Raw genomic sequence first — 19989 nt, forward strand, 5'->3', positions numbered from 1 at the left:
CAAAATCACATTTCAACAACGTGGGTTTTTTTTGTTTTTTTTTAAGCAAGATCTATTCTGGACAGCTTGGAAAGTTAAACTGCAGTAATGTAACACGCTGTGTTGTCTGCTCTATTGAAATAAAGAAAATAAAAACAAGAAAAATAAAAACCACATTGGCTCACTTTCATCATTCAGACAGGGTCCAGGAGTAGTCATAACCATATCGTCTCCAGCAAGCTTATTTCAGACTCGTCACCGTTCTGCTATGACGCAAGTGTTCTCAGCTTGTTGTGATGTTGTTTCTCCGTCACAGCGGGGTGAGAAGATCCCTCCGCTGTCTGTTTATTGTACGGTCCGTGCATTAGCGCTGCTGCAGGGTTTTTGTCTGCACCTTTCAGGCCGGGGCGGCGCCAGCCGTGATGGGCAGAGGGTGATGTTTTAACCACAGGTCCGGTCTCCGCGAAGCAACGGTAAAGAAAGATTTCAGCAGGTGATATTGTTCATGTGGGAGGCCGCGGGCCGGTTGGGCCGGGGTTTTAGGAGAGCAGCTGTGTTATTAAAAGATTACACCACAGCTCTTCCAATTTAAAGTGGATCGATTTAAAAGCGACGTCGAAATAAGAAACAATCGAGTTAAGAAAAACACTGCAAAAAGGTCACTATTTACAAATGTTCTCGACAGGGTATATCTTTACAGAATCAGACAAAATTCAGAAATAGCTTCTTATGCTTCTTTTTACACATGAAAGAACTTCTTCAGCTTGACTGCGCCGTTCGTCGTCCCCCTTCCGACTATGTGAACTTCTCCAACAGACTTGGTTAGAGCTCCCGGAGCAAAATCCAAGTCTTGCTCCGGAGAGCCCTGCCTGTTGCTTGCTGCTCCGAGCTAACAGCCAGGCGGCGCTGTAGCACCAAAACCAAAAAAAAAAAAAAACATGACGCCACCCTATCCGCTCCTCACTCGCAAAAAGAGTGAGGTTAGTTCTGGGAGAGGGGTGTGGGCAGAGCCGCCTGAGTGTGGGCAGTTCCCCTTGTATCTGGGCTTTCAGCCAGGTTCTGGTTCAGTCGTCACTGTCAGACAGGGTCTCGTACTGCTCTGACAGCAGAGGCTGCCACACTCTCTGCTGCCCGCCTGCTGGGGGCTGCTGCTGCTGCTGGCTCTGTATGGAGGGCGAGGCCATGGACGTGGGTGGTGTGTTCATCATCCGCATGGTCAGCGGGCTGTAATGAAACTGCATCGGACCTTTAGTGAAGAAGAGAGAAGAAGAATGAAAAACTATCACAGTCTTTTTTTCACAGGGGTCCAATGAACGAGCAGCTCACCGGTGGACGAGGGCCGTTCGTCCCAGGTCCACTGAGGCTGGGTCTGTCTGTGATAATCCCCCTCAGAATGGACGGAGGACACTGACGAGGGACGCTCCCCTCCAGGGTAGGCCTGACCCAGGTTAGGTGACTTGGATTTCCGACTGTTTGCTTTGCTCTGCTTCTGTTTCCCTGTGGAGTCACACCAGCAGCCATGTACAAATCAGAGACAGAGGGGTGGGGGAATTATTATTAAAGATGTTAAAAACAAATCCTTAAATGCAGCTCTGTTTCCACAGCTGTAGGACAACACGCACAAAAATCGCTTTTTAGGTTGTTACCGAGGACCTTTTATTGACTGCAACTAATTCTTAAATCTACTATGACGTCAGCCTAAACTGAATCCACACATTGTGTATCAATATCTGTTGTTACTGCTCGTAATCGGCGACTGCATTTAAAATACTTTATATTATTGGTGTATTATTATCTTTACTAATAATCAGATGCATTTTCATTAGCAAATAATTTTACATAAGGCTAGTCACCCACTTATGAAGCGCCATGACAGTCCGCCATCTTTAAAGTACGGACGCCTGCGAGGGATAAAATAGTGCGAACCTGTGGAATAACAACACGTTTCCTCCTGCTGGAAGTTCAGGGTGACTGAGATGTGGTAAAGATCATTATGAGACGCTAACCAAACAATTAAGTCTGAACTACTGCAGCACAATGAAGGACCGTGCAAATACAGCAGCAGCACAAAAAAACGGTCTCACCATCTCCAAGCTATCGGAAAAGAAAACTTAAGACAATGAAAACAAAGCCATAACAGAAAAAAAGAAGTTAAACTTCGGGCCAGCCTTCTCCAGGTAGGAGCTAATGAAGGTGAAAGATTTTAAAAGGGAAGCTGAAGTTACCGTGTTACTTCTTGACAAGTGAATTAACTGTACTGCCTCAATTAGCATAAAACTAAGTTTTTCCATTCAGTTTAATTAGACAGTGTAACTCGTTACCATGGAAATCATAACAATAGATGCTGTAAACATATACCAATCCTGCTGGGACAGAATTGTAGGTTTCAGTTTATTGAAGGTCACATTTTATTTTTAGTTTATTTTTGTCACACTAGCTACCAGCTTTTACAGATTTTGCTTCACTTCAGATCACATGGTTAAATCTACGTTGTTGAGGCTCTCTGACACACAGTGGCTACTAGGGGTGTAAATAATAATCGTTTTGTATCAATGCATCGATCCAACAGCCGACGATCCGATGCATCGACACGTCCGCAAGAGAATCGATTCATGTTTTTTTGTTTTTTTTCCTCCGGTCTATTTTTATCCATTTGCTCCTGGGCGTAATTCTCCCTCCCGTACTGCGGTGGCGCTAAACCTATTTTGCCCTTCTACCTCGCTTCCTGGTTATACTCTTACAGCAGTGTGTTGCAGTAAGCTTAACACAGATTCTTTTAAATTATGCTCAGTATTGAAGCGTGGTCTGAACTACACGCTGTGGGTCTAGATACGGCCGCGGCGGAGAGGAAGTGGGGGCGAGTTTAGTCCGACGACGGAGGGACATGAGGGCCAAAAAGAGCGGAGATCCAGGTGGAAAAAGGGTCCCAGCATTCTCGTGCACCTCGCTCTTCTAGCGGGTCAAACTTCATGAGTTGTTTTCCACAATTTCGGTCATAAAAACAAAACAAGCCGGCCTCCTGTCTGCTGCACTGTTTGCGGTCAACTACAATCTGGGAGAGGTGCAGCGGAGCGTCTGTGGAGGGGGCGGGACGTCTGGAGCCGAGGTATTTCATTGAACTCATTGCAATGATTATGTGCAGTATTTTTTGATGCAACTTTTCTACTTCTGTTATTTGCTGTTGTTTCTAAAAAAAAAAAAAAAAAGCATAACGATATTAAAGCTTTCATTGATTTATTTCAAACTGGAAACTTTGTTTAGCCTGTAAGGTCTTTAAAAAAATAAAATAAAAAAAAGTAATCAATTAATCGAATTGAATCATATCGTGGTGTATTTTTGAGTATCGAAAATAATCGAATCGTTGGGTCAGGAAATCGATATTGAATCGAATCGCCATGATGGGTGTGATTTACACCCCTAGTGGCTACTGTTGCCGCAATACGTGTTAGAAGCAGCAACCTGCTAGGGTTTAGTGTTTTGTAATTTTTAAATATCACTTTAATCCTAAACATAATCCATAGCCCCAACCAAACAACTTAGCACTGAAAAAAATACTTTTTACTAGTAAAATGTGATGTTCTCGCTCATCTGTAAGTTCACTCACACAGAAACCCTTCCCTGAATAATAAAAAGACAAAACATTAATAAAGATTACTTAGAAAACATTATTTCTTAACCAGGAAGACATTTTGAATCCTAAATTTGACCATTATTGTTTTTTTTTCTGCCCACTTTGTCATCTTTAAGAATTCATAAATTTTAAATAAATGTGCTTAGATTAAAAGCTGGATTTACACGCTTTCCTTGGGATATTAGGTCTCAATAAGGCAGCATACTTTGATTTTAATATTTCACATAGTAAATGTGGCCACATCTGAACTCAGGGTCTTAGTTTCTCTTGTGTTGGACCTACCCATACTGGGAGACGCGCTGGACTCCAGTCGGCTGTCGCTGCCTGTGCTGGACGCGTTGCCTGTGACAACGGCTCCTCCTCCTCCCTGATGCTCCTCCTGCCCCCCCTCCAAGCTGCCCATCAAAGCCTTGCGGATAATGTCCTCCAGGCCCAGGTTGCTGGCCGGGTCATTAAAAGACTGACTTCTTGGGTTGATGCTGCCTGCAGTTTACAAACAACATATCAGCAGTAAGAGAAGAAACTGCAATGAAAGGTTAAGTATCTCATCTTTGGCCATTTTTTTGTGCCTACCGGAGGTGGTAACAGCAGGTAGATTGAAAATCTCTGTGCCGGGCTGAGCATTTCCTGCAATGCCATGAAAAAGTGTTTAGGAAGAAATGGAAAAGAAGAGCGGATAGTGTGAGACGTGCTGTGAGTGAGAAGAGTTGGAGGGAAAGATGAGGTTAAAGAAAAGTTAAGAGCAGACCCACTTACCAGCTTCAGAATCCCCAACACCAGAGGTGGAGTTCAACTTCCGAAAGATTTCCTGCTTTTTGGATTTCACCATCGGTGAGGTGCTCTCCAGCTTGGTGAAGAAAGAAGGCAGGTAGCTGGCGCTTCCGGGGGACCGTGAGTCAGTCCTTGGAGAGCACAAAGGACAGACAGAGAGCGGCTGAGGCAGCAGGCCTTTCTGACTACACGGTTTAAGCTACAGGTGGAGGAAACTATCCTACAGGAAATCTACTTTACAAGTTGGTTCCATCAAATGTATAAAGACTGATTCTTTAAATGTACATTCTAAGCTTCAGTTAACACAATGATTTTTAAGAACATTTCTGACTTTGTCCAGAATCAGCCAGGATCTCTAAAAGTTTTCTCATTTGTGTTTAAAATGAAGGCTATAAATGTCTTGCTAGAGGCGGCCTTTAAACTGCATACCTGATCTCAGAGCTGTCCGTGTCTCGCCTCTGGGATGGAGGCCCTCCAGCCTCCTGTTTGTCCATGCCCTGGTACCCCTGCGGAGGAGAGATGGGTTCGTAGTTCTCCATCTGCCTGCCTCCTCGCTCTGGAGACTTACCGGGCCTGAAGGAAAAATAATAATTCAAGCCATATTTGAGGAGTATAAATGTCTCCTGTATTTTACTTTAATAATGGAATACCTGGCCCTCGACTTATCCGAGGCGTTTTCTGGAGAAACCCTGCTGGAGGGTCTCTGGTGGTGCGGAGCCTGGTTCTCAGGACTGTAGCGGCTGGGGGCTTTGACCCGACTTGAAGACGACACCGGTGGGATGGAGCTCTGGAATGTGGAGGGAGCTGAAGAGGAGACTGGGGGGTCTTGATTCCTGGCAAAGTCTTGGGTAATTATATGCTGTGTTCCAAAGACAGACAAAAAAAAAAAAAAAACAGGTTAGAATTAGGGGTAAAACTGGGAAAACGAATAAATAATCTGTATGATTTCCATCTTTACAGATTGTCTTCTTTAACATTTTGGTTGAATTAAACTCTGAAAAGTTCTGATAAGTTTAAAACTGTCAGCTCGTGCATTTCTATTATTTTTCATTACTGTGATCGAGGAGTGAAAGGAGGAGGTGCTGCCTCACTTCCTGTACGTATAGCTGCCAGTTTAAGACTGATGTCACAGGAATGAACCAGGTGAGCAGAGGGACAGAAAAGCAGTTTAGGTCTGATTTAGGTTTGGCATTGAAGTTCACTATGTTTCAATGTCTAATGTAATGGTAACACTAAGAGTTATTTTGTTACCATCAATCAGCTGAAAATATAAATATGACCCATTTACCAACATTCAGACTGTTTTTTAGGGCCTGCACCTATGATTATTGTAGGACTCCATTAAACTATTGATATGTTTTCCAATTAGTCTAAAAGGAGATATTTTAGTAAATTTATAAATAAATATTTGGTATATTGAAAAAAGAACATTATTTTGCATTCCAAATTAACTACAAATGGCAAAACATGTTAAAAAATCGGTACATGTACATAATATACACTATATATACATTTAATTGTATATATTCTAAGCTAATAAATGTTTCTAGTTTATATTTGCAGATTTTTGTCTTATTTACTGCCGTTATTTTTCAGCAAATGGCCTGTTTACAGTCATTGTACCTTTATTCTAGGCAACGATCTCATTACCAAATTATTTAAGTATTTTAATTGGACATGTTTGTCTGGTAAAGTACCTTGAGAAGACATTTTAAATGTAAATAAAAAGATATAAAACCTTTATGCTAAGTGGAAACAAAACTTTTGACTTTAAATTTACCCCAAAAATAAAGCTAAAATCTTTCATACATTTGAATATCTTCATTATATATTCTTGCGCTACAAATAATTTAATCTCTTACCGAAATGTGGTCAGCCAAGGTCATGACTCTGTGTGTTTTGGGGACCTGCGAGTAGCCGTCTGCCTGGGAGGAGGGGGGCTGCGGGGGCTCTACAGGCTGCCGGTATCGGCCCATCTCGTAGGTCCGCATGCCAACTGCAAGGTCGAGCAGGGACACGAACGTCTCGTTAACATCATGACGTTGAAGTGAGAGGTGATGAACTGCAAAGGGTGCAGTTCATGCTTCAGGCTATAAGTAGCTGCTCTACATTTGCTGGGAGGCGGCTCAAATAACACGGTGCAGACTGCTGACCGAGCAGTCCGACATCAGGATGCCCGGTCTTTAGCAGTCTGCTCGTGAGCTCTATAACTTCCCCAGCTGATTATCCCACACAGCTGGTGGAGACATGTTTTATGATCAAATTAAAAACAGTTTATTGTCATCCCACCTGCTGCTTGCTGTTGTGCGTCTTCCGCTTTGTCTTGCTGGGGCTGAACTGGAGAGCTAGCAGGACTTATGACCTCAATGGCTCCTCCAGCAGTGTTATCATAGCGATTCGATGACACTGCAATAGAAAGTACAAACACAAGGGTAAAGTTTCACACAAAGATAGAAGGAAGGGAGCCTAGTCACTTCTACTTCTAATTAAATTATGGCACCTTGTCGGCTAACTGAGTTACTGTTAATCACTTCACCTTGTTTCCTTTTATTTGTTAGTAAAATAGCAGCTTTTCTTTATTTACTGCAACAAGACCTGAGGTACAGCATAGCCTATGCACAACATGAGAAAACAAGTAATGAAGCAAAGAAACCTCAAGCGGAGGTATGAAAAAAAGAAAAAGAGAACTCTGAGATTATATATGAAAAATGCAAATATCAAACACCAAGAAGGATAACAGACATGAATCCAATATGAATGCTGGTGTTCATTTAAAGCTGGAGCTACAGCTTTACCAGTTGACAAACATGCGAGGAAGTTGGCCAGCAGATGGCGATGGTGCACAGCAAAGTTTATGCCTGCTGATTCCACATTTTCAGGTTCAGAAAGGACAAAGTAAACACTGTCAGAGCAAAAGTCTGTCTTTAAGGTTTGCTTTCAAATGAAGTTAAGGTTATTGCTGGTTTTTAATTGACGTATGTGACCAGGCTCCTTTAGAGGAGATCATATCTGTTCTTCAGATGCTGATTCACCATTTAAATTTAAATTTCAGAGACACTCACGGCTGCTGGAAGAGTCGGAGCTCTGGGAGCCTCGTTCCCTTGACTCTTTGTCCGAGGCTATCTGCCGTGTGATGATGACATCGATAAAGTTGGCGGCTGTGATAGTCGTCTTTCCGTGAGTCCGAAGCTCCTCTTCAATACGGGACTTTGTCTGAGGACCTTTCTCCTTACCCCCCGCCCCAGGGCTCTCGGCGTAAGCAGGATGGGGCTTTCCTCCGGGCAGAGACATGGTGTTATAGGGAGAGTTCAGGGATCGCCTTTCTGCTTCCTGCTGCTGCTGTTCAGAGTGGGTTGGCCCCCGCCGCGAAGCAGGGGAAGGAGACATGTTGTCATCCCGCTCATGTTTGCTCTCCTTAACCTTGCTGACGTCCATCTGAGGAGCGGAGGCCGCGGCGTCCACGAGTGCGGCCAGGGCATCAGCCGCAGTGCTGAAGCGTGAGCTGCTCGGTGACGCTGATGTTGCCACAGGCGGATGGGGTCTAAAGGCAAATGAGAGTATTTTTCCAGCGGTTCATTAAAGATGCTTCCACTTCAGGAAAAAGCTTTAAAAGAAAACTCATGAAAAATTGACAGGTTTAAAGTGAGTTCATGATGGAGCTGGTAAGATCTGTTCTGAACCTACATTAGAGAGGTGATGACACTCTTCCCCTGGAAGATGCTTGGCCGCTGCTGAACGACGACTTCCTGAGTCCTGAGGGATGGAGAGGGGGAGTGCAGATAACCTCGACTCCCCGGCCGGCCCGGCTGCTCTGGGGCACCTTAATAAAGCGGAAAGATGAACTTTGCAGCTTTCCTCCAGAGATGACAAACAGAGCCACGGCTGGACGACGGCTCACCTCCACGCATGTATTCATTGGTGCGGTCCCTTTCCCGCTCTCGTTCTCTCATGTCCTGTTCCCTCTCCCTCTGTTGCTTTTCCAGGTCCTTCTCCTGTTGCTCTCTCACCCGCTCTCTCTCTGCACTAGCAGCAAGGTGGGCTTGGTGGCCTGAAGAAAACAGGGACAACATAGACACAAAACTTCAAACTTCAGACCAACATGACCTCTAACTCCTTGGATATTGTTACTTATGATGAGCTTGGCCAATAAAACAAAACAGTGAAAAAAGAGAAGGGTGTGGATTTTTCCGACCAACACTACGCTGTTAAACAGGGTACCATCTGAATACTGCATTTTTGCACCATATATATTCATTGCACTGCGCTGTACGTCCAAATAAATGCCCTTTTCCCACCAAGTCTCTCTTACACTGTTTATATTTGATCACTGCTGCACTTTATGAATGGAAATGTTCTTTTTCACCGCTAAGCTGCTGCTCATTTGCTGTCGGAAAGCTATATAAACGAAATTACCTTTTGTATACACTGTGTATACAAAACGACAATGAAAGTTGTCAAAGTCTGAATATGTCATCATTTCTCTTTTTCCTGATATCCCTAAATAAAATGTTGGATTATGTTCAACAGCAACATGGAGGCTGGGAGGAAGAGGGAAGCTTAATACAGAGAGATCCTGGATGAGATTCAACCTCCAGCAGGAGTACGACTGTCAATATATAGCCACATTCAAAATGGAATAGTTCTGATCAAGCTAATGTTAAAATGGCCTAGTCAAAGTACAGATCTAAATCTATTCATGAGTCTCAGGCATTATCTAAGAGCAGATTTTTACAGATGCTCCCCATCCAACCCTGAGGCTGAGCTATTCTTCAAAGAGGACTGGATGAACTTTTTCTGATGTGTAAAGGTGAGTGAAACATCCAACAAGAGACCTGCAGCTTTAACTGCACCAACAGGTGGGTCCAGAAAATGAATACAAAACAACAACACAATCTAAGATGCCGTTTTAAAAGAAAGAAGTTAAAGAAAAATCCTGTATCAGTTTCCTTCAGCATCATCAATAGTTCCAACTGTGTGATGCTCTGGAAATATAGGAAACCGCTGCACTCAGAGCTGCAACCCCACCGCAGCAGAAAGATGAGCGCTCCTGCATTGTTATAATTTAGAAAAACACAGTTGCTGCACACCTGCATGCAGTGAGAGAGAAATCTGCAAATTTGGACACATGCAAAAGATTATGACTGTTTCCAGACAGTTAGGTATTTTTTGCAAATCTGCTGCTGATGCCCTTTAAAGCAGTTATGAGTTAGAAAGCCAGTATTCAGACTTAAAAGTTAAGAAATTAAACAAATGCAGGCAGAAATCTTAAAACTGTGAAACCAGAACTAGAGTGTAATTTCATTCTTCCTGAACCGTTTAGACAGAAACTTCTTCATATGAATTCGTTCCCAGTGTGACCCCTGAGCTTTCTGAGCAGATGAGACTCGCCCTGAGTGTTTGTGGCAGTAGAAACAAGGGAAGACAGGGTGTAGGTTTGGAATAGGGAGGGGTCCTCACCTGGCGATATGGAGGTTGGGTTGAAAGCCCTAGGAGGGAAAGGGGGCTGAGCTCCAGAGAAGTAGGCGCTGCGTTCCAAAGTGGGAGTACCTGTTCCCCCAGGGTGAGGCAACAGGATAGTTGGAGGCATCTGGTTTAGATCAATATTCCCTTTTTACAGACAGAAGCAAAGGGCCAACGGTGAACAACAAGAACCGATCCATCAATTTCTGAAACTATGTAAACACTGAGCTGTCACCCATCACCTTCATCCCAAATACACTTTGATTAGAAAGCAACAGGGCTGCACGGAGCGGCATAGAGGCAACCACTCAGCAGATGGAGATTTTTTGAGTTCTACTTCCGATTCAATGAAAGAGTAAGAAGCCAAATGAGTTGCAGCCCCGACTGAATGAGCAAATCAGCTGAATTAGGACACTTATAAAGGTCATTTGCTTCTGGGCGTCTGCAAAAGGTAGCCACTACTTCACAAGCACACAGTTTGCATACTACTAGTCTGCCGGGAAACGTACCTCGAGGGGTATACGGGATGGCAACAGTTTGTTCCCGTGGTGACAGTCCTCTGGCCATGTCAGGCCGAGGGATGACTTGCATCTGCTGCGAGGTGATATAATCATTGAAGATGGTCTGCCGCGTGTTTTCCACAGTGTACAGCGGGTAGTTGTGGTAGCCTGTCGGTGAGGGCTGCCTGGAGAACATGAACGCTGCTGCAGAAGAACAAAAACGAAACAATGAATATGAAGAGAAGGCTCCATCGCTGACGTAAATCGCTGAAAGAGATCTGGTATACTTGATGACTATGAATTACACCACCTGATCTGCTTTCATCAGTTTGCTCACATTTAAAGACCTGCTTTATTTATAGCTGAAGTGGAAAAAAATATCAAATCATTAAACACCGTACCAGGATCCAGCCCTCTGTGGCGGAAGGCCAGCGTAGGGTCCAGGTGTGGGGGCAGGTGGGTTTGATACACCTCTCCAGGAACCACAGGCCGGTGGTGGGGGTCAAAAGGGCTGTGGGAGGCGACAGGGTCGCCTACTGACACGGGGGACTTGGATGGGATGCTGTCCCTCTGCGTCGGGGTCATGGCGCTCTTTCTGTCATGCCCAGCAGATTTGGAAGCGCTCATGCCCCCTTCATGGAGAAACAGACTCAATGAGTTGATAGAACGATCTAACACCATATCCTCGCAGAGAAAGCACCAAATTAACAATCCGTTGCACCATTTAACGATTGCAGAACTTACCTTCAGAGGTCCGGACCAGCAGAGGGGATCCTCTGGAAACAGGGTTGGTGCTGTAGTTGACGGGGGTCCGTCGAGCGCTGTTGTCTTCATACATACTGGGGCTGTGCTGGGATTTGCTGGCCTCCTGGTGGGTGGAGCGCAGGACGGAGGCAGTGCTGTTGACCACAGAATGCCGCACCGCCTTGCTCTCTTCGTACTTGGCTCGCTCCATGGCCTCCAGCTGAGGCATGCTGTGGGGAAGCTTGCTGGGGCTGGTGATCAGGGACTTGACATTGTGTTTGATGGTGGGCTGGCTCATGGAGTAATTCTGCCGAGGAGAGGACACAGCGTTAAAGAGAACGAATCCAACGATAAGAAATGTGCTGGTTCATTGCGTTACAGCCACATCTCAATAAATCAGAATATCATCCGAGTTTTTTTACATTTCAATGGATTTGATTTGTAAACTGACTTAATGTTTTCCACAAACCTGAGAGCTTGTGCCCTCTATCACCCTCCTGTCTGGCAGTTCAGGAGTTTTGCACAAGTCCTGTCCAGGTTGGTCCTGTCTGGGGATTTCATGAATGGAGCGTCCCCTCTCTTTGATCGTGTTGACTCCTTCGTACGGCTTGCCTTTGCCAATAACCTCTTCAAACGTCGGGATAGGTGGGCTTTCTGTTTTTATCCGCTTGTATTTCACAGCATCCTCATAAACGTCAGCAGTAGTTCTCGGCGTCCCTGGAAAAAGGTTTTAAAAAATAAGGAAAAAAAACACCAAAAACTTCAGCCTTGATTCATTCCTGATGCAAGAAACTTCAAATGTTTGCCAGATTTACGGCTCTCCACCTTGCATTATGGATCCAGGGATCAGAGGTCTTTCCTTGGAGTCTCCATGATGCCCTTCTCTTGGTAGAGCTCTGCTAATCAAGCCTGTGAACAAAGAATTACTCATTAAAAATTAGAAAATACATTTATGGTACTCTCAGATGCTCCTAAACTAGCAGCCTTAAGCCCCAAATTACTTCATTAGGATACTATGTGAAGCAGCTAGGACAAAATTGCAAAGCAAAAGTAAAATGAAACAGATTTAAATATTTCTTTACAAATAATCTGAATAGTGCGGAGTAAATCTCTAAACAGCCTCCAAGCTGCTGCTTTGCAGAACCACCTTCCACTCTAGTTGCAGCCTGTGGACTTTATTCACCAACTTTGCTTTTCTAGAGACTAAAATTCTTCATAATTCCTCTTTGTGAAAATAACCAACAGACTTGTGAGAAAAATGTTAAGATCTTTTATATTTTATAATCATTCCAAGACCAGGCGTAATCTAGATGGAAATTCACCGAGGGCTTTGATATTCAACAAGAGGATGTTATCGGATGTGTAGAAAAGGAGAAGACCAGGCATCCTTAGATCTAGGGCTGGGCGATAAACCGGATTTTTTATCGTTACCGTGATTCACTACGATAACCGGCGACAATATCCCCATGTCGGAAAAATAATAAAATTAATTCTGCCGTTTTTGTCCTGTGTCCGAGGATGGCTGGTATTTCCTTTCCCTTTAAGACGCGGTGACATGTGTGTTATCACGTGACTCCGCCGATCCAGTCAGAAGCGTAAACAAAGAGAAATGGCGGATGAGCCCATTGAAGAAGCGTGTAACACAGCTGTAAATGAAACTACATCATTTAATCCTGTGTAGCCGAGTGAGAGCAGAGATGAAGCTGAGTGCGCAGAGAAGTGAAGAGCGCGTTGTCAGAGTTGAGCGAGCGGCAGACCAGTTTTGAGCCAGGGTGTGTGAGTTTAAACGATGCACATTGTTCTCACTGCACGGCAAGTTCAGTGGCACCAAAATTACGCCATAGATGTTGAGCAAAATCATGAAATGCAAGGTTTGTCTGAAAACTGTAAGGAGTACCCAAAGAAACACATCCAACCTCCACCCCTACAGCACAACCACGCTGTTGAGTTCTAAGATGTGCAAAAGGCTCCATTAGCTTTGCGCAACAACATTTGCAAGAGAGGTAACATTTTTCTCCTGTTCAATGAGACACTGTTAAATGTTTAAAGCTGAATGGGTGCAAGACTTTAATATTTAATAGAAACTAATATGTAATGTGCTTTATTCAATAAATAAAAATAATTTATATTCATCAAGGTAAAACTGTCCAATTTATCGTGATATTGATTTGAGGTCATATCGCCCAGCCCTGCTTAGATCATGTGGGGTTGCTTTGGAAGATGTGGTCAGGAGCCTGAAAGGGGAGTGGAGAGCAAGTAAAATGGATAAACTCTGTATTAGTGAAACCTGGTTTCCACCTCGGCTCCTGGCTTCTGCTTTGGTTATTTGCCCTGTTTCTCCCCATCATCTCTGACCAGCTCTGTTCATGAAAAGAAGCAACCACTGCCGTATTTTCCTGTGGGGATCATCACAATATGAACGGCTAGTTTTCCTGTTTTTTTTCAGTATTTTATTGTCATTACGCTGTCACAAGTAAAGAGCAACAAAATGAACTCTCAGCATTTAACCCATTCCCCCCTTTGGGAACAGTGGGCTGCCATTATGCTGCACCCGGGGAGCAGTGTGGGGGTAAAGAGTCCCCATGAACTCCAACATGAACTCAGGGTTTTAGTCGACCCCTTGTTTCTTGTTTTTACTCACTTAAAAACATCTAATTTTTATAACCCTTTGAGTTTAATTTTTTAATCTCTTCGCTTAGTGAGTATTTTAACATATATTTCATATCTTCGCTTCATCTTTAAAGTCGTAGAGAAGTGGCTGTTCCAACCGTTGCATTTTCGAATTCTCCCGAGTGGTGACCGAGTCAGACTAATAACAGACCAAAACATTTTCTTTTTTTTTTTCTTAAACTAAGATAAACGCGAAATTTTTATATATTTTTTGTATAATTGCTGCTCTTTCAGCTAAAAACATGTTTAAAAGTCTCTATACACCAGTTAACTATTGATGGATTACTAAATTAGATGCTGATTAATTGTGATAAATAACAATTAATCTGACTGTTTCAGTGCTAAACCCATCACTCTATGATCACCATGGTTTACCGTTATGGTGAAGTTTTATATGATTTAAAGTCCAAGGGAAACGGCCATTCCAACCGTTCTCCCGAATTCTCCCGAGTGTTGCACGACTTTACACCAGTGAATAAAGTGAATGTGATTGGTCGTTTATCAAGGGGTCAAGAATATTGTGGCGGGAGGTTCGCAAGCATGCTTGGTTGTGGCCGGTGTCTCAGAAGCATTTTGCTAACCAGTTAGCAACTTAGTGCTAGTAGGTTCCCAATGGGAAATTCCATTGGGACCAAGTAGCATCACATTGGTGACCTAGCAACGACACTGTCAAGGAACACTATGGACAGCAGAAACACAGAGTTTTGTGTCGAATGTCGTGGATGAGTCTCCTCCGTCATACATTTTTTATTTAGAGGAGGAAAGCGGGGACAAAGTTGTTATGGAAGAAGACGCCAGGGCAGCAGAAGCTTGTTTTGGTGTAGAAGGCTTACAGCCGTACATGTTTGAGCCCTTGTCTCATAACGCTGCCAGTTCTGTTAGCTCTACGCCTGCCGAAGACACAGACGTCCATCCCTGTGAACACTATGATGTAGCTCAATGGTTAAGTAAATAATGATTCTTATTTCTTATTTCAACCGTTGCGTATATTAGCTGCAACATATGAATCAAAATCCTATGACCGAAAAAATTAAGATTGACAGATGACCGTTGATATATGATTGGCCGAATTTAGGTGTTCAAGCTGACGTATAACTAACTGGCCTGCATAAGATAACGAAAAAAAAAACAGATTTTAAGACAGGATTTTTTTTTTTAAATAGTAATTTTCTAAATTTTGGGACAATATCGTCTGATAAAGAGTACATTTATATACATGTTTAAGCCTGAATGCTTTGACATTTAAATACGACTTCCCTACGACTTTAAATATTTGTTCTACTTTTGCTTTGCTGAGGTTTCTGATCCATCTATCTGAGCTGTGGATGTCTGATGACCATCCTGTTGGTTGGACTAGTTTCTTTTTAGTGGCCTAACATTAATGGACCTGATAACCACACTGATAAGAAATTTATTTGCAAAGAAAATGTAATGAACATAGATAGCTTTACTTTAACTTTGCTTTTATGCGGTACCACGTTAACCCTTCACATAAAAGCCTCCAAAATGCATTGCAGTGAAATGTGAAAATGTGTTTGATAAAAGGATTATTGCAGTACCCTCAAATGGAGCCCCCTCTCTGCCATGATGTGCTCTTCCTATAGGTCCCTCCATCATGTCATGGCTGCGTTTCAGCTCATGACCCGTTCTGGGGCTTCTTGTGTTTTCCCTGGGGTTCTTTATACCTATTGGACACGAAAACATCAGGCCTCAATGGGTGGTAAAGAAATACAGCTATCATGTGTTTAAATGATAACAAAGTGACATACCATCGTAGGAGAGGATGTGGCCACTTTTTCCTTCATAAATAACTTTAGCCAGCTGCTCTCCCCTGGCCTTATCTGGGCTGCCCAGGTCCTCTGTAACCAGCTTTGTGATTGTGCCTTTCAGGAGGTCAGCAGCTATGCTAGGCTGGGACAGGGCCGGAGTGCCCTGTTTCATTGGAGAGCAAAACAATGTTAGGTGAATAGAAACAAAAACAACATTTTTAAAGTAGTTTATTACCTGAGTGATGGATCCTCTGAAAGCAAGGCCCTCGCCAACCTTTGATGGGTTGCCTCTGCTGTCCTGGATGGAGGAACCTGCAGAACCAGGTTGAGTGGCAAAGGAGAAGAGTTACGATAAAACACTGTTTCTGATGATAGATGTAACTAAGTGCTTAACTAACAAAAGCCCTTTTACTATCTTGTCAGTGCTGAGTTCTTGTTTTTTTCTTTTTCAAAGTTTTTTGATGCTTTTTCACAGTTTATATAACCATGAGAACAATATTAGCTGGGTCATGCTGGCTGGTACCACAGGAAAATGTTAAATATGGCATCAGATTTATGATACAGGGATATCTGAAATGTTTGCCCATATAGGCTAACCTGGATCAATCTGAGCTTTTTGAAACCTCATCTAGGAATCACTGATCCAATTCTACCTAACATCAAAGTTGTCTTTAGAGACTAAAATGATTAATGTGTGTACATTCGAGAGTAGATGGAAAAACAAGGTATGATTAAGTTATGGACCTTTTAGAAAAATTTTATCTTCCTCCACAGTTAAAAAAAAAATATTTTCCACATTATATCAATGCTTTTAATTCTTATCCAGACAATAAAATAATATAAAAGTATTTTAACTTTTCTTGGACTTTTTAGGACATGCGCACTGGTTAATGTTCTTGATGTAATCCCAGATTAAAATGTTTTTCCCACAGACTGCTGGAGAGGAAATGCCACAGATTTGAAATATAACAACAGTAAGCTTATACTGCAGCTTCCAAATCAGCCCCAAAGCCAAAAAGCGCATAGTGATCCTTATTCTCTTCAGAACTAAAAGCCATCTTCTCTTCTGGTCTCTGTCTGATGAGGCACGCTTCTGTTTTTATACTAACTTGGGTTTTAATGCTGATATTTTTGGGTAATCATGTGATGATCTTTGGACCTACCGGGCTTGTTGGGATCCATCTGCCGAGGCAGCCCCAGAGAGATGGAGCCCACAGAGCTCTTAGTCCCCTCTGGCCCATAGATGGCATGCGAGGGCAAATATGTGCCAGGAGTTCCCTGGAAAAGAAAGCGGACAAAGAGTTCATCTCATGTTCAGGTCACAGCGGTTATGAGAACAATAAAGTGGTGTCAAGTGATACCGATAATCTTTATGGCGTCAACACCATCTCACATGGTAAAAAAAAAAAAAAAAAACTAACCAAGAAAACTCATTTAATGAGAATATTGTATAAGTGCGGTATCAATTACAGCCCTAACCCTAGAAAGAAGAAATGCATGAATAAAATGAGATTTTAAAGAGAGGAGTGTGTCATACTGAAGTAAACAAACAGCTTTAACTGTATTTAAACTGCCCACGTGAAGTCTGTTACAGCACTGCGGCTCCACGGAGAGAGCTGAGGGCCTTACCTGGGAGATGGAGCCTCCGTGGATGAAGGAGGGCTTGTCTGTGGGCTTGTTGGTTGGAATGAGCGGAGGAGGAGAGGGAATGTTAGGAGGCCGACTGTGTCTGTTGAACGGCAGACGGACCCCGTCGTTCATGCTCTGGACCAGCTGGTTGGAGGCGGGGTGAAGGACTGGAGACAAAGAAAGACAAAAACAGGAAACTCAACAACTAGTTAGATTATTTTGGGTTTTTATTCATATCTTATTGCAGTGTTGTATAATCCTCTTGGCGGATATTAAAGAGTTCCTCCATTCTTGAAAATATGAATATGTTAAAGTGTGCAATGAAATCATTGCAGATGAAACTATATCTAACAAAAGAAAGATTTATTGTGTCTACAATGGAAATCACTTAAGCCTTTCTTAACGTCTCTTGTTCCTTTTCCAATAAAGCCTGCAGGAGCAAATATTCAGAGTCATTCTGATAGCACTCTCGAGCGGTGAGGTAAGCCTCCAAGTTTAATGGCCTCTCTTCAGACAGAAGTAACTGGCCTGTGCTCCCTGTCTGATTTAATGCACCCTGGGAAAGCAGAGCAGACAAAACAGTTCATAACAAACCACAGATACACGGCCACTCAGACTGAGCAGCCTCTCTGCAGGGAGAGCACCTCGTGTTCTGCACTCGGCAAAATAAAAAATGCAAACGGAGGGGAGATTTCTACCAGCGGCCGCAGATGGCACGATGGCGGCTCAAAAAGGAAACTAATAAGAAGTTTTATAAAGCCCTGCAGCAGTGCGGATGTCTGTCAGAAGTTCAGTATTAGAAAGAGAAATGCAGAAATGGACACAGCTAACCCAAATGGCTCCGACTTACTGCTCTGTTTCCACTGCTTTATAAGGAACTATACTAACAATTTGCAGTTGCCTGTGTACCCATTCACTGCTGCAGCACCATTAAAACAAACCTGAATACAGATTTAAAATTCAATTTAAGGTAGAGCTTCCATATTGGTCATCTTATTGATTGATTGATTTTATTGAAAGTTAAGAAAAAATATCCTAAAAGTGCTCCATCCAGGTCCTACTAAAACTGCTTAATTCAAAGTCTTTGATAGACAAAAGAACAAACATAACAAGGTTGTTTTTTTCCCCCCAAATTGTAAACTGAACAATATATAAGCTGATATTTCCGGTTAATAGAAGTATCTTTTGTCTTCCTTGTATCAGTACCTTCCAATCTGGCGTACATTACCAAATTCATTAGGGCATTCTGCACCCATGCCTTGAGATCATGTGAAGCTTATGCATTTCTCCTTCCTTCATTTGCCAACTATTGTTCATTTTTTGTTTCATTTGTGTTTCTTTATTTAAATGGGGACTTTGATTAGCATTTTTTTTCATTCTGCTATTTATATTATGTAAATAAATGAAGAAAAGGATTTATCTGCTTCAAGAATCAGCCCTGGCAAAATAATCGGCAAAAACGTATCGATTCGGTTTCGGGATCGGTTAGACTGATTTCATTATAATTGGTAGCAGCCTTAAAAAAATAATTGTATCAATCAAATTCTAGTCCAAGTGCCAAATTTGGACAAAATTTTTAGTGTTTCACTTTTTAAAAGCCGCACATAATTGTCTGGGATTCGGAAACAGTGACTTTTAGGTAAATCAACTCTAATGGATGAGTGGACAGTTGAAAACATAAAAACAAATCCATTTGTCTTCTGATAAGTGAATGCACCATGCCTGAAGGCAAGCATTGCACAAAGCCAATAAAACAACAGGGCAGAGGTTGTTGCCGAGCACCAGCTAGTTTCAGCATCAGTGAGTGACTCTAGAAATGAGGTCAGAGGAAAAACAGGGATGTTTGCTTCAAAGATGCAAAATGTCATTTTGGAAGGGGGACCTTACAGAACGTAAATATAATCAATAGTAATACTAATCATGATTTAGGTAGATGTAAGAAGCTGCTTAAAGGAAAGTTCACATTTCTATGACGCATCTATCTTTGAAAGAGAGCTACAGTTCAAACAGATTACAGGAAGGCTGAATCAGAGCATTTTATCCTTTTAGGCTTTAAAACTTTTGTGTGGGGAGGAAAATGATCTTAAAAATCCCGGCCATGATTTAGACGTAAACATTAACTCAATAAAAATATTCTCTCAGTTTAAATAAAACTAAACGGTAAAACTCAGCTTTAATGCCCATTTATCTTTCTTACACTAAACATGAGAAACAATGACAAAAAATTATGATTCTGCCATAATGGATGTCAGGAAGCCATCAGGTCAGCTGCTGCCTCAATAACAACCTTACAGTCGTCTACTTCATTATTCATAGACTTCCAACATAGCTAACGCTAACATCTAAACCTAATGCAGGAAGCTTGTTTTATTTGACGGAATTATGATGGCACCTGTAGAAGACGGTGCAAAAGGTGGATCATTAAAAAAAAAAAAAAAAAAAAAAAACTTCCTCTAGATCATCTGTTCCTGTCTAAATAATCAATAGATACTTTTTTTATTGCATTAAAATGCTGCTTCTAATGGCCAACCAGGCTTTTTGTGTGCTTACAGTTCTATTTCTTAAGATTTGTTTCTGGGTTTGGAAGGCCTATTTACCCTAATGCTGGGCTCCCTCCACATATCAACTCTACAATATAGCGTACATCAACCTGTGATAAAACAGTTTTCATTGAACTGTTCATGCCGTTATAAAAAAAACAGAGTTCTAATTTCATGTTCGTCAGCAGCATCACCAACACTGGCTGGTAGATTCAAGTAATATTCATATTAAAGTGAGATATAGGCAATACCCACTTAAAATAACCTACTGAGTAAAGTCATGCTGCTAACAGAGT

General features: G+C 42.4%; 1 protein-coding gene across 4 annotated transcripts in view; it reads right to left on the minus strand.

Annotated features, from left to right (window-relative positions):
* Positions 1 to 412: 412 nt before the first annotated feature.
* Positions 413 to 19989, minus strand: part of ncor1 (nuclear receptor corepressor 1) — a 90558-nt gene continuing 70981 nt past the window's right edge. For 2 of the 4 annotated variants that reach the window (XM_038297607.1, XM_038297606.1), the window contains 23 exons: positions 17154 to 17320; positions 16688 to 16802; positions 15760 to 15836; positions 15525 to 15687; positions 15315 to 15440; positions 11911 to 11994; positions 11555 to 11802; positions 11086 to 11392; positions 10743 to 10973; positions 10351 to 10545; positions 9839 to 9988; positions 8280 to 8429; positions 8066 to 8201; positions 7444 to 7922; positions 6671 to 6787; positions 6244 to 6377; positions 5032 to 5240; positions 4811 to 4954; positions 4367 to 4512; positions 4184 to 4237; positions 3893 to 4093; positions 1306 to 1476; positions 413 to 1225 (listed from right to left, as the gene is read on the minus strand). In XM_038297607.1, the coding sequence (XP_038153535.1) occupies positions 1044 to 1225; positions 1306 to 1476; positions 3893 to 4093; positions 4184 to 4237; positions 4367 to 4512; positions 4811 to 4954; positions 5032 to 5240; positions 6244 to 6377; positions 6671 to 6787; positions 7444 to 7922; positions 8066 to 8201; positions 8280 to 8429; positions 9839 to 9988; positions 10351 to 10545; positions 10743 to 10973; positions 11086 to 11392; positions 11555 to 11802; positions 11911 to 11994; positions 15315 to 15440; positions 15525 to 15687; positions 15760 to 15836; positions 16688 to 16802; positions 17154 to 17320 (3986 nt within the window). In that variant the 3' untranslated portion in view covers positions 413 to 1043. The remainder of the gene's footprint in view (positions 1226 to 1305; positions 1477 to 3892; positions 4094 to 4183; positions 4238 to 4366; positions 4513 to 4810; positions 4955 to 5031; positions 5241 to 6243; positions 6378 to 6670; positions 6788 to 7443; positions 7923 to 8065; positions 8202 to 8279; positions 8430 to 9838; positions 9989 to 10350; positions 10546 to 10742; positions 10974 to 11085; positions 11393 to 11554; positions 11803 to 11910; positions 11995 to 15314; positions 15441 to 15524; positions 15688 to 15759; positions 15837 to 16687; positions 16803 to 17153; positions 17321 to 19989) is intronic. The other 2 variants (XM_038297608.1, XM_038297609.1) reach the window with 2 other exon arrangements.

Source organism: Cyprinodon tularosa, unplaced genomic scaffold, assembly GCF_016077235.1.
Source record: "Cyprinodon tularosa strain WSP-4 unplaced genomic scaffold, ASM1607723v1 ctg392, whole genome shotgun sequence".
Lineage (NCBI taxonomy): Eukaryota > Metazoa > Chordata > Actinopteri > Cyprinodontiformes > Cyprinodontidae > Cyprinodon > Cyprinodon tularosa.